We start from the raw sequence: 18388 nt of genomic DNA on the forward strand, positions 1-18388 counted from the left end.
AAATTACAATTGCGACACAGAATAAAGTTCCACAATTGGCAACTTTTTGATGCCTCATGAATGATAAGTTCTGTCTTGTTTTTGACAGCATACAGCCTATGGTTCTTTAAAAATTCCCGGACAAGTAAAACACACTACTCAAATGTTTAAGCACGCAGATAAGGAAAGCACAAGTGAAATGTAGGAAAGCATCTTTATTAAGAAGTTGGGGGTTTATTCCCCTAACAAATTTTAAAGAATTTTTTAATGCTGAAAAACAGATTTGAAAATAAAAAGCTGAAATATAAAAAACCTTTAAAACAAAAACTATAATTATTCTGAAAAGAATTTGGCCCATTCTGAATGAACTGTATTCTTTAGCTAAAGATATAACACAGTAAAAAGTTAAGCACAATTCCAATTATTTCTGCACTACCAGTTTGGGTAGCAAGTTGTTCAGGAACAAAAATAATTTCACTCCCAAAGTTTAACTGATTTATAATTAGACTTTGGAATTGGAGACAGACCTGAGGAGGTCTATTATGATTCTATTTAAATTACAAGACAATCAGACAAATAAGTTAACCAGTTCAACTTCTCACCAGAACAGGTAAGGAGCACTCAAAAGTCAGGAAGAGTCCAAAGGCAGTATAAGGAACAGCTACCACCTTTCAGCTCCTGCCTACTGATGTCTGTAAGCTTTTCCAGCCCAAACTGTAGAGGACAGCCCTCAAGGAGATAAGAGGTGGCTCTTCTAAGGCACTCTGCTCAGAGAGGACTCACAGGTCCACAGGGGAGACCACCAGAAGATGTAAGTGGTCTGCGAGTTAGGATTTAAGCCCCACATGACCAAGAAATATGAGCCCAGCACCCTGCACAGCAGAAGGAAGAGGAATATACATAGGAAAAACAGACAAGCGGGCCTGTCCAAGCATGCAGACACAAAGTACTCCTTCTAAAGTAAGGTGGTCTAAGACTCAGATCAGGGCCGTAATATACATTCAGAAAGCAATCAGAGAAAGTGGTATATTTAACTCTGATCTCTGGTTAACTGCACACATTTAAACCCACAGTGTCAGCATTGGCAGGTCAACTGACAGTTGAGTTTAAGAGGAATAAGGAGTTCAAAACAATTCAATACTCCACTCGCAATCCCAAGCACAGAATGCCCCAAGTACTGGCAGCTTCCCACCTACCCCCAGAGCCACAGAGAACAAAGCTGTCTCATCATCCTTCTCCCATGCCCTACCCCACCTCCCAGCCCTCAGCTCCAGGATATTCACCAACTAAAACATATAAAACACTTTATATTCCTGGAACTGCAGAATTAGAAAAATATTTGACATTTCAAACTACCACAAAAGTTGCTTTAATAAGTTATATTTCAGTTGTTTCACCTTCCACAGCAGAAAACAGAAAATTCAACAATCAAAATGGTTAAAGCTGAAATAAAATGTTGTGAATTCTTTCTGCAGAGACAGGCCTGCTGCCTTTGCTACAGAGCAAATCTGTTGACATTGAATATCTTAACACAGTGATCAGCTCCACAACTTGCAAGCTGCAACCACTCACTGCTGTTCTGATCATTATGTCCAGCTCTGCCCGCATGGTGTCTCCAACATAAACGTTTCACAGCAAGAGCATGACTTTGGCTGCAACAAAAAGAAATCCATACATAAACTGCAAAATGTCAAACACAGTTGGGCGTGTGAGTGTAAACATCAACATTTATGTAATTAGTACTCTTCTTTTAACACTAACAACTGAGGAAAAAATGATTTGTGACAACCAGCAGGTATTAAGTTCTTAAAATAAGTAGGGCCATTAACACTAATGACATTTTATCCTCTCGCTCATCAATAATTTAAACAGCTATTGATTTCAAGCCTTATCACATTAAGCTGCAGGTCTAGCATCTCAGTTACTGAGATATGACAGATTTCCAGCTTTTAGCCTGCTATTTCCTGTTATCTGGTGTCTCTAATTCCCTTTAAGCACACACAGGCCAAAGTCACAATCATCTTTCATTTCTGGTACTGCCAATGCCAGTATGTGAAGGAAGAATCTAGGAGACTGCTCCAAGTGAAATATTCAAAGTGTTTCTACAGAGACTTTCTCTAGCTGTCGCTGCAGCATTACCACACCTAGACTGTCATTCCTTTGATTATTCTAGAAGCTGCTCCTGAAAACTTGCTGTCATCCACTCCAAAATGTGTTGCTAATGTATATAGACAGTTATTCTTTTCACCCCCTTCAGTGTTTTCTATCATCTTATTTTATGGCTAAAGGTAATAAAGCTTTTTTTTTTTTCTCCTCCGAAGTGGGGCCAACAAAGGGTAATACTTCTCAAGCATGCATTTGCATAGCACAAAGTATTTTGGGATTTAACACGCCTCCTAGTTTTCATTGGGGTTTGTTGGTGGTTTTTTTAAATAAGTCTAAATAACCAATATTTTTATTTCCAGGTTTTGCTTAAAGACATGTTTAGACTTTCAGGGATCAACCTTTTCCTAAAAGGATAACAATCCCGATATACAAATAAACCAGCTTCATATCATTTTATAGTATAAGAACAAAACTCCAGAACTATTAGTCTCAAGAGTAACACTTCCTTGCTCCTAACTTACTTCAAAAGACATACCTGTTATCCATCTCCACACAAGTGGTCCAATCAGCTACTGCTGGCTCTTGCCCACTTTGCTTCCATGTGTACAAGATAATCTTCCCACTCTCTAAGCCTACCGCAACAATATATCTACCAAGAGAATGACGGCATTAGTTCTGAAGAGACTGCAGTAGGCAGCTCAGTGAAGCTGGCTCTAATGCAAGCTAGAAAGAACTAGCACTCAAACAGTGTTGCACCTTGCCTTTCAAATCAACTTTTACTTTTCCATTTAAAAAAAAAAAAAAAGCACAATTTAAATCAAAGCTTCTTCATAAGAAGTGAGCAAAGCAGAAACCTGCAAAATACATTTCTTTAGCAAAAAATAAGGAGGTTATTACAACATCAGATCAGTCAATATTGTTAGAAGAATGAATGTGTTTCAGATGTGTTCATGCCCCCCTCCACCCCTTGTTGGTTTTTTTTTTTTGTTAAACTGTTTGGAGAAGTCACCATACACCTAAAAAGAAGGCTAGGAAAGAAAAAAGTAGTTTGTTCAGTCAAAGAATGGTCAAAATATTTGACAGGTAGATTTTAGGAGCTGTTTAGCCACAGGAAACTGACTAAAGGGGAAAAATACCAATTTCAAACACAAAATGGCATTACAGAAAAACAGTAATACCTTCCATCAGGAGCAAGCACACGGCTGATACTAACAGCAGTAACAGAATCCCCGGCATCCAGTACTGCTGAACAGGGCTTGACTGAATCCAACATATTCCCTTCAGTAGTCACAGGTAAATCACACTGGCCCCAGATAATGACCTGTAACAAAGAGAATCATCTAGGAATTTTCACTTTAAACTTCTTGTAAATGCATTTACAAAAACGTAAGGAATAACTCAGTTAAAACATTTCCAGGGCAGAGAACAAAGTGGATGACCTCAAAAATAGTAAAAAAATGTCTATCTACAAAGATTCAACTTTTTAGCCGGTCTGTCCGATTTCATTAAAGATACTCACAACAAAAACAGTTATGTTTTATTATGAAAGTGAAAGAAAAACTTAGAGATGAATAAGAGTTACATGACATATGCTTGTCTTACTGTATGAAAAGAGAGAAAGTCCAACTGGCAGACCACAGTCTTGTACATACATATTCAAGCACTTTATTTAGCATATGAAAGTCTCACCGATTTCTGTGGTAATACACACAACAAGCTTTTTGTATATTTATAGAATATGGGCTCATCAGAACACAGCATTTGCTAATCTAAAATGTGTTTTAAATAATTCTGGGCTTTTAAAATTCCTTTAATATTAATTACCTTTTTGTCCCGACTGCCAGTAATAAAATATTTGCTATCTGGTGTCCAATCACAAGACCAAATGATTCGACTGTGAACAGCTGTATTTTTGTCTGTGTATGCACAGCAACTGAAGACTGGTCCTGGAATAAAACATAACGAGGAAAACCCTTGCTTCAACGACTTTACATATAAGAAGTAATTATTACTCAACTTTATGTAAGAACTCCAGTAATAAACTCAGACATTATTGCACTCATCTTTAAAGCAATTGGGAATACTTAGCACCACATAAGTATTTTTTTTCCAACACTTATCACTATGATAATTAGCACTTGTTCAAGACCCTATCAGTCAACCCTTCTAGCACAAAACAGTAAGAACAGTTTGATCTTCTACATGCATACCCGTTTCAGAAGAATTTAAGTCCATGTTTAAGACCTTCAAGTTCTTTCTCTACAAGTTTTTCATAGGAACAGTGGCTTCAAAAGTTTTAGTATAGTGCAAAGTTTACCATGTGTACACCTATCCCCAGTGATTTCACTACAGTTCCTATTTACCAGTAAAGCCCCAAGAGCTCAAATCATAATGATCCAATTGTAAAGATTCATCTGTTCCCAGAGACAGGCTGCCATTTCAATATGGATACAATCAGGCAATAAATCTAATCAGTAGATCAGTAAATCGGAATGCTTTTCCTAAGCAGAAAAGGCTGTAATTTTGGAGCATAGACTTTGAATAACCACTTATTGGGATGCCAATACCAGCAGTTTTGCTTTACACTGATAATGATGCTCTTTGTAGACAGAAAAGTTATTGATGAACAGATGAAAAGAGGATTTCCTCTACTTCCGATGAGAATTCATACTCCTTATCCTGAAACATTGTGTAACTACTGTGGACAATACGCCAGACTTTAAAATAGAAGTCTGAATAGAACAGAAATTTCAAGCCAGTATACAGCCAGACCCTGTCTGAAGGGGCCAAAACTCACTGCCAAGTCTCTAGGAAAACTCTATAGAGTCGAGTAGTGTTTATGTGCTACTAAGCCAACAGGGCAATGATAATCATTTTCAGTACAAGCATCTGTTCGAGGAATCCATTAGTGTTCAATAGCAATCTCCTCATGATTTTGCAAAGCTCAAAGTTGTAATGAGAAAGTCAACTGAATCTTTACTATCAGCTCTTTCTCCAGACTGAGCCAGTTCTAGTCCAATTAATCAATCGTGTAGGATTATCAGAAAGCCACACCAAAGACAGAGATTAATCCTGTCAAGAGCCTCAAAGCGTCACACTCTGCAAACAGGGACAAGGCAGCTCTATGCAGGACATGGGTGTAGCAATGAACCTTCCAGCCCAGCCTGCACAGATCACAGAGATAAAGGTTTTCCTTGCCAGAATACCAGTTTGAAGTTCAGGCATTATGCTCCAGCATGTATACTTGATTTCAGTAAATATGAAAGATACAATCAGAAGCGGAAGGCAGCAGGACAAATAGCTGACTTCATTACATCCATCAATCAAACAGCATTTAAGGCCTGATTATATGCTTCTCCACATTTTAGTTCCTTTTCTAGCTTTCCTATACACCATTAATTGCACTTCTTAAAGCCACAGGAGCCTAGAACACAATTAATTCTTAAAAGTTGTAAGAAAAATAGCATTAAAATATTTTAACAATTCTCTTTCAAGTATTTTGAAGCCAAAAATATTGAACAAACTGCAAAGTCTTCAAATGTGTATATCCACTTCACGTATCTTACCTGTCTCTGATGAGTCTTGTTTCCTCCACAGCGACCAACTCCTGTCTCTAGAAACCGCTAATAAAAATTTGTCATTAGGAGAAAATGCCAGTTGAGTAACAGTCAGATTGTGAAACAACAAACTCTGCAGTTTCTTCCAAGAACGAGTGCTCCACAAAATAATTGCTGCATGTTCTTTTTTGGAAGCCTGCATTGATGGAAAAAAGTATGAATGACAATTAATGAAAGCAAATATAAAAGTCACACATTTCAAAATACTAAGATGTTAGGGGGCTTGTTTTAAGGCTTACCATCAAGTTAGAATCAGCTTTCCTCTGTGAAGTTTCAACATTGTTTCACTACTTTCTACTAATGCTGACAATATATCAGTAAGAAACTGTTTCATACCCGCATTTGTTAGAACTTACCTTACTAATATTTTCAAATGAATCATACATAATTTATGAATAACAGCTTATCAGCGTGCACTCTCATCTTTGCAAGGCAACTGTCATCTATACAAAATGTTTCACATTTAAGTGAAAGAACAGAATTCAGCCCAAACTGAATTCTGACTCCTGCTCTGTCTGCCCTAGACATCTGGCGGCACTTTTCACTAGATGGTGCTAGAATCTCGTCTTACCTTACATGCTGAGGCTATTACAGTATTTGAATTATTGCAAGCAACACAAAAAATTTCATATCCATGTCCATACCTGAAATAAATGTGAAAAGACATTTAACACATCACAGTCATTTTTGCAGTATGTATCAAGGTTCTTATGTGAATTTAAATCCTTTTTTTCCAAAATGAAAGGCACCTGCCAGGAACTTCTCACCGCTGTTTCAGTATTACACACTAAATAATTCCTAAAAATGTTCGACATTCAATTTAACCATCTGCATAAATTCTTTAATATTTAGGGATGGTCTACAGAACAATCTCTACAGCCCATTTGATAGTTCTAAAGCATCAGCACTGCAGAAGCTACACTATTGATTAACAAAGCAGACTAAAGCAGCATTTATTGTATTCTTATTTTCCTGTAAAGCAATTTTAACGCTACCAATAAAAATGAGAAGCCACATAGCTGAAGATCACCAAAGAAATACACAACAAACGCCATCCACAGGATACCTATTCTGTGAAATACTGAAAGAAGATTTCTGAACTACAGAACAAGAATCATGTCGGAAAAGGAAACCAACATTGTAAAGAAACAAAAACATCTAGCTTCCTCCAGAAACACATTTTTAATCAGTCCTTGCATGAGTTCTGCTGGAATTCAAGCTCACATATCCAGACTGGGATTTAACGAATAAGCAGAAATGCCACACAGACTAAGACAAATTAAAATCAGTCACAAACCAGACTGGAAGTAGAGTAAAACTGGAGAGGCAATCTATATACAGCGAACAACTATCAGCTAACAACTATCAGCTAAACACCAGTTTGCGGAGGGGTTCCTTTGATTCTTAGCTCTGAAGAGATGGGCAGTTCTCTTAATAAACTCCTTTGGTCTGCAGTGTTGCAAAGAAGTTCTTACATGGGATTGATGTTCACGGAATTTCACTTGCAGCCAAAACGGACATCTGTTTAAATGACAAATTACTGTCCATCTCTGTTGAACAGAGCCCAGAAGAGTCACTGCTGGGCATATCCCCACAGACAGACTCCCACACTCATGTCTGAAGACTGGGGATGCACTGGGCTTTTCACGAAGTGTAACTGTAGCTGGGCCTTCAGCAGGCAGAGGGACTGGTGGCTGCACTTAATTGGAACGTTAATTTGCAAGTTTGACTGTATCTTATAATGATGAAGGTATTACTCTGTGTCTTCCCCTCACTCTGCCACCAGCAGGAGTTTTATCACAATGCTTGCTTTTAAAGCACATTCCTGGAGATGATTTTGTAGCGAACGCCACTGAAAGTCAAGTTTCTAAAACTGAAAAGTATTTATCCCATAAGAAGCACAAATTTCCTGAAATTCAATGAAGGAAAAACAACCTGTGGAACAACATGTGAAACAAGTTTTCAGTTACTCTGGTTTTATCTCCTAAATGTAGTATTGAAGAACACTTGACAGAAACATCTTGAGTTTCTGCATGCAACTTTATTCTTGCTAAATAGAAGCATTAAAATGAAATCTTTCTCTCTAAAATAAAACCTAAAATACCACCTTTTGCAATGTCACACAAGCAGGACTATTGCAGGTCAGTCTGACAGCCTACATAGCCCAGTGCTGCCTCCAGTAAAGAGAATAAAGTTAGTGGCAACAGGAGATGCTGTCTACAAGGCTGTATGAGCCTTGCAAGTATAGAAGCTCCAGTACAACCCCTTCCCCTGTCCCCATACACACGATCCAATCCCTTCATTATGTAGCGCAACACCAAAAAGAGTTTTACAACAGAGAGAAGCAACTGCATGAATGAATAATAAAATGACACTTTCAACCTGCATTGGGTTTGCATGGCAAGCTTTTGGTAGCCATGGGGCTACAGGGGTGGCTTCTGGGAGAAGCTGCTTGAAGCGTCTCCCATGTCCGATAGAGCTAACGCCAGCTGGCTCCAAGACGGACCCGCCAGTGGCCAAGGCCGAGCCCATCAGCAATGGTGGTAGCACCTCTGTGAGAACATAGTTAAGAAGGGAGCGGAAAAAAAAACCCCTGTGCAACAGCAACAGCAGCTGGAGACAGGAGTCAGAATATGCAAAAGTAATAGCCCTGCAGACACCAAGGTCACTGAAGAAGGAGAGGAAGGACGTGCTCCAGGCACTGGAACAGAGATTCCCCTGCAGCCTGTGGTGAAAACCATGGTGAGGCAGGCTCTCCACCTGCAGCCCAGGGAGGTCCATGGTGGAGCAGATATCCACCTGCAGTCCACAGAGGAACCCACACAAGAGCAGGAGGCTGTGACTCCGTGGAGAGCCCATGCTGGAGAAGGCTCCTGGCAGGACCTGTGGACCCGTGGAGAGAGAAGCCCATGCTGGAGCAGGTTTGCTGGCAGGACTTGGGACCCTGGGTGGGACTCATGCTGGAGCAGCCTGTTCCTGAAGGACTGCACCTCATGGAAAGGACCCACACTGGAGCAGTTTGTGAAGAACCATGGGAAGGACTCACGTTTATGAGAAGTCCATGGAAGACTTATGAGAAGTTCATGGAAGACTGTCTCCTGTGGGAGGGACCCCAAGCTGGAGCAGGGGAAGAGTGTGAAGAGTCCTCCCCCTGAGGAGGAAGGAGCAGCAGAGACAACCACCATTCCCCATCCCGCTGTGCCACTGGACTGAAATTGAGCCCAGGAAGAAGGGAGGGGTGGGGGGAAGGTGTTTTTAAGATTTTGGTTTATTTCTCATTATCCTACTCTGATATGATTGGTAATAAATTAAATTATTTTTCCCCAAATTGAGTCTGTTTTGCCTGTGACGGTAATTGCTGAGTGATCTCCCCATCCTTATCTCAACCCATGAGGCTTTCATTATATCTTCTCTCCCTGTCCAGCTGAGGAGGGAGAGTGATAGAGCAGCTTTGGTGGACACCTGGTGTCGAGCCAAGGTCAACCCACCATACAACCACAAGCGATTTTGCCTTAGCAATGTGCAATTCATAGCAATTTTTCATCCACAGGTAAGTGACTGGACTTTCAAAGTGTCCAAACAAATGATTACAGTAATTTTCTAGTGTCAAAAAGGATCTCTCAAGACTTCCAAGTGTCTTACATGAAACGTGCATACATATAAACACATATATTCATGTCAACACTCAGGCTTTAATCTCAGCCTGATGCATACAAACCCGCTATGGTTATTTTCCAAGAGGATAAAGACTAGCATACTCTCACAAGATTTAGCATATTTTTATTTTAAAGTTATTAGATTATGTAAAAAATTCAGCAACTTCCTCACACTAAAACCTACTCATGCAAACAGTTTTCAAAACCAAACACTAATCCCTTCAAAATTTGGTGTCAAGATAGAGCTGGGAATATACAAATGTCAATGACAAACAAGCTATTTTTAGCAAGTCAGTTCCTCACACTGTTTTTCTGCTGCTATGGCAACTTGAAATCTACATTATGTAATTTCATGTTACTTCTTTCAAGATCATCCCGAGCAAAAAACCTGAAAGCCTATGAATGCTTTACATCTTGTTGCCCTTGCATAAAAGAACCCTTATCATTAGCAGTGTCTCTAAAGACAGGAAGAATTTCTCAGATAAGTCACCTGAGGACCATCATAAAATGCAGTTATTTTAATGAATGCAGGATATAAAATCAGATAGGCAGTTCTCCTGTAGCAGAATACGAAAGATTAGTGTCTCACTAGACTCTGAGAAAAGTCAAAGGCAAATGAAGAAAAATTTTGGCCTTGGCTCCTTTTCACTACTTAAAGATTCCTCATCAAACTGATTATGTGAGTGGGTGCATTAGCGGCCATAGCATGCACAGGAGAAACAGATAACGTAACAGTTAGAAATCACAAAATGTTCAGATATGGTCTAATACCCACCAGTTTCCCCTCTTAGAAGCACTTTTGAGTAAAAGAGCTTAAAAGCATACAAAGCAGACTGATTAACTGCCCAGTTGAATGTAAAGACGAACTCCCACAAAATCTCCCACTCAGTCAAATGAAAGCAACCTGAAAAATGTTTTCCCCGAAGTTTTTCATTTCCCGCCTCCCCCACCTCAAATCACAAAACTGGTAACGTATGAAGGTAGCTGTAGTCATCAGCAAAGGCTCAACATTCTTCTTGTTCCTGCGTGAGACCACTCTTTCAGGGGACTCAGATAAATAAACCCCTAAGAGCTTGAGACAATTCATTTCTTTGTGCTATACTTCGAAGATTGATACTAAAACTCTGAAGATGTTGAAAAGAGTAGCCTAATGTTACCAGGATCCTTAGGGAACAAACAAGGTGGCAAACTTCATTTTCAAATTGTTATGGATCTCAGAAAAGAAGGAACAAAACACCGCTGAAGAATTCTAAAGCCCTGCAACCTGAGAACAATTATTGTCATGACTGCATAACTCTATTATCTTTGCAATCCACAACCCACTCTGTCAGCATTCAATACCCAAAGTGGGCTTGTAACCATTTTACCCAACGTTCATCACTTTGTTCTACCAGTAGAGACATCCTATTTTGGCTGCTGCTTCCACCTATTGCATCTCACGATTCTGTTAAGCTTTAGAGGGAAGCTCCTTCTTTGATGCCTCAGCCTTTACTTCCACACCAGAAAGACAAATTTGATCTGCAAGTCTGTGTTGCAAAGTGGAAAGATGCAGAAAACTCCTTACGCAGAGAGACCTTCAGGATAGGCAAGGTTTTAAGCAGATGTGCTGAGCAGACAGACATAAACAAAGGCTGCAGTATGGTAAGAGAGCCCCATCACATTCCACAGCACAGAGAAGGCCCTGAAAACGTGCCACAGTTCCTTATAGCACACCAGAAACCTTGCTCTTCTCTTGCAACAAAGAGGAAAAAGAACAAATCAGGGATTGGTGCCCTAAACAGACCTTCAAAAGACAAACATCCCAAGGGACAATGAAAGTCTGATCATTACAAATTCAAAAGAATAGCTTTGTGCTAAAAAACATACATATTCCAGTGGTACAGAAAAAAACAGCAAACCAAAGTTTTAAGACACAGCAGTCTTAACTACCACTTTCTGCATTGTTTCCTAATTTTTATATACACATAACTTATTTATTTTACAAGCAATATATTGCACAAAAAGTCAAATCAGGTAGTAAAATAGGAAGAGCTACAAGACCAGACTACATTAATGTAATGCAATACCTTTCTGTAAGTTTTGTAAATTAAATAAAAAAGAAAAATAAAACTTACAACTTCTGAATTTCAGGCCACAAGGTATTCTGCAGCAAGTGATCCTCTGGGGGAGGTTCTAAAAGACATTTGTACAACATATTCAAACTTGGTACTACATAATCTAAAAATCAGCTTAATAATGCTTCAAGTTTATACCAAATTAACCTCTTTTGCTATTTCCTACAATAGAAATTAATTTCATACCTGTAAGGATCAAGGGTTGAAAATAAATCTCAGGATACTGATTTGAAATGGTATTAAATGTTTCTTCATCCTCAGCTGGTTGAACAGCCATATCTCCTATTCAAAGTAAGGACTTCATTAGCTGAAGAGAACATGCTTGACAGGAGGGAAAACATGAGCACTTATTATACAAGTAAAAATCTTCTATTGTTTTTTACATTGTAAGTAATTGAGATTAGGTTTTTCTGCTTCCAGAGTTACAATAATACGAATATTAGAATCTAGTTATTCTACTGCACATGGTAACGAAGAGAAGAGAAAAAAAAAATAAATCTAATCTTTGGACTAATTCCATTACAAGACTGACCTCTCTCCATCAGCACAGTCTCTTTTAGAGATTCTTAAAGAGACCTTGATTTATCTGAAAGAAGCAGTCACCAATAGTTGAACCTGTGATTCCCCAACGTTAAACCTTTCACTCTGTGTTTGAAAATGTTTGAGCCAAAATCTCAGATACAAGTGATGAATTCCTAAATGTAATGTACACCCCTACACGAAAAGCCATACTTGCAGAAGTGTATCTAGATTTGCAGACTTCAGCAAAACCGCTGAGGACTCAGTCCTTGGCTTTAAACAAAAATACCAGAAGTAACTGAAATTACTCAGTTAATTTTAAGTTAAAGTTCAACTCTGTCCTTCACTTTGAAAGTATTATTTAAGAAAGAGACACAGTGTTGGAGAACAGTTGCTCTCAGCCAGAATCTAACTTTTTGCCAAATGTACATTTCAAATACAGCAGTTTAAAAGAGCAGGTACAAAAAAAGCAGAATAGAAAGACTATCTTCTCATTCATCCTGTCTTCTCTCCCCTTGAAAATGAGATTAGCAACATCTATCTAATTTGAGACCACTATCTGATCATTGCTCACCATGAAGATTCCTCTGCAGAGTAAGCAAGAAGAGAGGTCTGTGGGGCTTTAACCTAAGCCATCAGTGCTGACAGCATTGGGTGGGCAATGGTGGATCATGCAGGAAAATTTGACAGCTTTTCTACTCAGAGTGCTGCTTCTGGATGTGCCACACAAACCAATGGAAATCAGTTATTCTGTGTGTGACGATACTCTAGGAGAAGGAAGTTTTGTTCCCTCTCTCAGTGGAAGTACTCATGAGAAAGCAGAGAAAAGAGGTTTTGCCATAACATATTTTATAAGTTACTTCAAGAACAACAAAGCTACTCTTCTCTCACAGAAGATTTAGGAAAATTTAGCTGTATTGCCACTGAAGACCCTGGACACAAAGCTTATTAAAATGCTTCCTTTTTTAATTCACACCTCCTGACAATGCTTTAAGCAGAGAAAAACCAGGTCTGACCTAATTTGTACATTCCAGTATAAGTGCATTTTTACCAGCGACTTTGTTAAGCACCAGATCACCAGTCCCATCCCCAGTCTCAAGAAACTACTCAGTTATTTTTATCATTCTAGACAGATGTTTGTTCCTCCATTCTTGTTCCCCCACAACGCAAACCCCACCACCTCTCCAAGAAATTCATCTGATGCCTCACCAGCCTTCACCGACGGAATATTAGTTCCTGTTGGCTAACTAATTCTTCCTTCCCAAATGCTTTCACAAAGCACCATTTACCTGGAGAAGGTTTATGGCTATTTTCACTGGAACAGAAAATGTGACTGATCCCCCTTCAAAGCAGCATTACTTCTATAAGCTTCTACAAGGGCGCCAACATTTGAGGAGAGTGTGAAAAGGACTCCAGAATGCATCTTCAGAGGTCAAGGTATTTTACAGAGCAACAAAAAGTAACTAAAGGTAGCCATGCTTTAACAACCCTGAACCTAGTTTTCATAGTACACTATTCAATACCAATTTTTTTTGCTAAAATTCATCATTCATAAAACTCATTGGTGGGGGGGCACAGGTAGTGAGCATGGAGAAAACAGAGGAACAATGGCTGATGGGGGAATTCAAATAATATCCTGTCCTGGCTACTCCCAGACCCATCACAGGAGAGTGATGTGCCCCAGCATCCACGTGAAATGCATCAAGATGAATCAAGAGGAGAGGCTCTGGGGAGCTCTGCACAGACTGAGCAGGGTTACTTCCCACAGGGGCTGGAACACAGTACGGAAGGCAGGGAAAGGGCATTTGGGGTTTGCACTAGACATTAGCGGATATTTAGGGGAGAAACCAAAGGCAGAGAAAGGGAGGAATGATTCTCACATTTTTATTTTTAAGCACCATAGTTAGGGGCTACCAGAGAAATAAACACTCCGTACAATTTTATTTCTAGATTCTAAACTTGCAATCAAGCTTACAATGAGGAGAGGCTGAGGGAGCTGGGCATGTTTAGTTTGGAGAAGAGGAGGCTGAGGGGAGACCTCATTGCCCTCCACAACTACCTGAAAGGAGGTTGGAGAGAGGTGGGTGCTGGCCTCTTCTCCCAAGTGAGTAATGACAGGACCAGAGGAAATGGTCTGAAGCTGCAGCAGGGGAGGTTTAGGTTAGATATTAGGAAGAATTACTTTCCTGAAAGAGTGGTCAGGCGCTGGAACAGCCTGCCCAGGGAGGTGGTTGAGTCACCATCCCTAGAGGTGTTTAAGAAACGTCTAGATTTGGCACTTCAGGGCATGCTCTAGTGACAGAGATTGTGGGGTTTTTTTGTGTGTGTATGGTTGGACTCGATGATCTCAAAGGTTCTTCCCAACTATGAAGATTCTATGATTCTATGACAGCCCTAACAAAAAGGCGTACGGTAAAACAATCATTTTAAAAAAAAGTTTCCACATGAAGCACCATCACCATTATTTCTCATAAGCCATACCTTCAAAAACAGCTTTATTGGATAATCCCAAAGCTGGCACAGTTGCACCTTCCGGAAGATCAGATGATTGCTGAATTTAAAAAAAAAAAAAAAGTTTACACACAGATTGTCGTGTAGGTTCAGGTTTCAAAGGCCACATTTTAAGGAATCCCTGTGATAAAAAGAGACTTTTTCAGAGAAGTGAAAGGGGGCACTTTGAAAAACTCCCAACTCATCCAGAACATACCCTGGACAAAATGACAACCAGTACCCTGCCAGAAAAAAAAAAAAAAAAAGCTTTTCTAAGGCCTCAGCTCAAGGGTTTTGCTGCAAAGCATGCATCTTCATCCCTAAATATGGGTTTTCTTCCACAATCTTAACTGTTCTAGGATATACATGATAATTAATCAACTGAGTGCGCTGCAGTTTTTAACACAACAGGACTGGGAAACAGTCTGTTCTGAGGTGAAATAATAAAGCAACACTTTGTAAAAGGGGACAGAGGGTGAGTGCCTGTGCCCACACCTTCAAACACAACAGAGTACACAGCACAGAGACACGGCTGGAGTACGTGGCTGTTTAGAGCAGCGCAGAGGAAATACAAACCATCAGACATAAAATACTTCCATAAAGCTATGGGGAAAAAGCCAAAATCTGGAAAGGGTAAGTGAACTTGCAGCCCTTTGTGCAGATGGAAAGATTTAATAGCTGTAAAACCCCTCCCTTACAGTGTCTGCAAAGTTCAAAGAAAGCCTGTTTTACAGAATTGGATTAATAATTTAGGTGACAGCTTAAAAAATTATGTTATTTATTTAAATGTTCATATTTTGATAAGAAAATGTATGAGAGAAACACAGCAGTCTAAGGCCTCTAAAACAAAAATAGTTCTTTATTACAACCCAAAATATAATACAATCCCATGGATTTGAACTGAATATAATCCTATTCAACCCTTTCTGAATGGAAAGCTGGCTTTTTGGGTTTTAAGTACTTCTTTTGGGAAGGCATTTGAGGCAAATTAAGAAAAAGCTTACCCTCTAATGAAAAAAAGCATTCACAGAAAACAATTTCAATAAAGATATTTAAGAGTAGCTGTATCATTAGAGCTCACACAGCCTTCCTCTTTAAACAAAGCCCATGTGAAACACTTCGTGATATCATGAATCAAAAAATAGCACTCAAACGGAAGAGCTGATAAAGAAAGTCTACATAAAAGTAAAATAACGACATCTGCCAGCATTATAAAAGCACAATGTTATTTGTACAACATCATTAACGCAAATGCTTACAAAATCTTACGAATTAAAGTGCTAAACAGCTACTTATGTAACTTCTTGCTATCAAAAATGAATAGATTTCTTTCCTGGATGTTTCAATTGTTAAATTAAATGGAAAGGCTAATCCATCTCTGAGAAGCTGCACAGGAAACACTGCTTTTGAGACAGAAATGCAAAGAGCATGTAAGGTACTGTACAGAGGCAACTATCCTGAATGAGCTCTGCTCTACAAAATGCAGAGAAAAACAGCATTAAAGCAAATGGGGAGCAAAGGACGGCAACTCTGCAGACATCTTTCCACAGAGTAGGAAAGTATATTTATCAACAACTAAGAACTGGAATGTAAAGGCCTCAAGAAAATTCTCAATGCCAAGAGGAAATAAAGCACGAGCAAGTGTATATTTATAAATATTTATATGTAACAACTAACTATAGTGCAGAAAGCTTTACTCTATTTCCAAGCATACAATTAAAAAACTACACATAACTACACAACAATAATTACATCTAGACAAGACCACTACACCCTTAAATTAAGGAGAAGCAGATTCCCAGGCTTTATTGTTTGCTTTCAAATCACGAAGTGTGTACAGTAGTCTACTTGGTCTGACTTATTTAAAATTTGTCCATACTCTTTCCAATCTTCAGACAGACACTAGGTCTTGGTTTAGTTTCAAATACAACCTGTGTTATAAGACAACACCATGAAAATACGTATGAAACAACACACATGGAAACAAATAGAAGGGAAAGGAAAAACAAGGTTAAGGTTTCAGAACCATTAAAAGAATTTTTATGGAGTTTAGTGCAATCTGACATTTTCTAAAGCATTAATTTTATTTACACAGAAGAGGGCTGTCTTCATTTAGCATTGCGTTAGCATACTTACGTGGGAGCACAGCTTCTCCATTGGAATTCCAGTGATGTTACTGAAATTTTCTATAAAATTCTTGGGAGCACGAAAAACTCGAAGCACTTTTTCATCTGCTCCCGACACAAACTGAAACCGGCCGATCATTGCCAGACAACGCATGTCATACCCATGTACTTGAGGCCTTGCAATTTCATGCCAGGTTACCTAAACAAACAGACACGCAGTTAAAACAGAATTCTTAACCAGAGAAGCAGCAAGACTTTGGGTTCCAAAAAGGTACTAATACTTTACTTGCTGACTTTATTAACATAAAGGAAAGCTAACAGCAACCTTCTACTGACATTCAGAAAACTAATGCAAGCTCACTTACATCAGTTAAATCCTATTTTTCCACCAAACAATTCCTGTAATTAGTAAACCGTGTCCCTGCACAGATATGCTTAAGGCATTTGCTCACCTTTGTTACTAAGGGCACACCACACTTACTGTGACTTCTTTATGCTACGCGGTCAGGAATAGGACATAATTTGCTTAAGCAAAAGAAGGATCGTATGTTACTTACTACTTTCAAAAACTGTAGCTCTGAAAGATGTAAGAAAGGTAAAGATAATTACCTTGCTTCATTCACACAACAGCACTGCTGTCAGGGAAAGGTTCCTACTTTCCCCCTTTCTTTAAATACTTGATTTTAATGAGACCATTTAATAGAAGCTTTGCAAAAAACTGACAAAATTAAAATAGCTTCTTATAGGAAAAACATCTGGAAAATCCTGACTATTTTAGAAGTGTTTTCATTTGAAGTATTGATTTTTTTTCTAGTTTCCTGAAATACTCATATCCATGCTTCAAGTATTAATCCAAGAAAAACAGACTTAACAGCTGACCAGAAATTAAACAGACAAGTTAGTTTTATAGTCACATTAAGCAAAGAATATTAGCTTCTTCAAAAAAAAAACCCAAACAAAAAAAAATGTTCTCTGGCAAATACTAAAAATCTTTTCATGAAAGTGTGTCATTTGCTACTACTCCTGCATGATACTTCAGTTGGAAAAACGCGGTGTGCTAGCAGAATTAGAATTAGAGTACTTCAGCATTACAATGCTTGGAAAATTGCAGCCAAAACAGAATTTACATTGTACTAGATATCATACAAGCATAAGGAAAGGCACTACATTGACTGCAAACTGCATGTATCACACTGAAAATTCAATTGAGTTTTGAATGTTGAAGCTTCCGATAGAACATAAATGGAATATCTGAGAAATCCTACAAAATCTCATGTTTTCACAAGAACTTGATTATCTTCCAATGAGAAAAAAGGATTCTTTTAACAAACAAGCAAACAAACAAACAAACAGTGCAATAAACCCCTCTTACTTTTTACTAGGTGCATTTTTGCATACTTAGAACACAGCACATAATAGGAAGAAAAAGGAAAAAAAAAAAAACCAAAAAAACAAAAACCCAGAGCTGTTGTACCCTCCAGATTAGAGATTAGGGGAAAAGGCAGGGAAGGAAACTGAAGATGTCCTTCCACAATAAAAGACAAAGCTTAGCACTTGAGCTGGGATTGCCACCACTTCCGTGGGACCTGGAAGAAGGAAATCAAGGAATTGATGCCAAATTCACTCTCCCAAAAACATCAGACATCCTGTGCTGGTCTATACAACAGAAGCTTTGATGAGACAGTTGCAACAGCCACCCTTTGCCTCCCCCAACTAATAGCACAGTTTGCACAGGGCCTCATATGACTTCAATCAACCTAGTGTCGGCCAGCTTCCCAAGT

General features: G+C 38.9%; 1 protein-coding gene across 1 annotated transcript in view; it reads right to left on the reverse strand.

Moving 5' to 3' along the window:
* Nucleotides 1-1343: 1343 nt before the first annotated feature.
* ELP2 (elongator acetyltransferase complex subunit 2) overlaps nucleotides 1344-18388 on the reverse strand; it is a 41566-nt gene continuing 24521 nt past the window's right edge. The window contains exons 13-22 of the mRNA XM_074576423.1: nucleotides 16618-16806; nucleotides 14473-14542; nucleotides 11659-11754; nucleotides 11473-11530; nucleotides 6274-6346; nucleotides 5652-5838; nucleotides 3910-4031; nucleotides 3264-3406; nucleotides 2621-2734; nucleotides 1344-1631 (exon numbers count right to left, since the gene is read on the reverse strand). Of these exons, the coding sequence (XP_074432524.1) occupies nucleotides 1475-1631; nucleotides 2621-2734; nucleotides 3264-3406; nucleotides 3910-4031; nucleotides 5652-5838; nucleotides 6274-6346; nucleotides 11473-11530; nucleotides 11659-11754; nucleotides 14473-14542; nucleotides 16618-16806 (1209 nt within the window). The 3' untranslated portion in view covers nucleotides 1344-1474. The remainder of the gene's footprint in view (nucleotides 1632-2620; nucleotides 2735-3263; nucleotides 3407-3909; nucleotides 4032-5651; nucleotides 5839-6273; nucleotides 6347-11472; nucleotides 11531-11658; nucleotides 11755-14472; nucleotides 14543-16617; nucleotides 16807-18388) is intronic.

This window comes from Larus michahellis, chromosome 2 (genome assembly GCF_964199755.1).
Source record: "Larus michahellis chromosome 2, bLarMic1.1, whole genome shotgun sequence".
Taxonomy (NCBI): Eukaryota; Metazoa; Chordata; class Aves; order Charadriiformes; family Laridae; genus Larus; species Larus michahellis.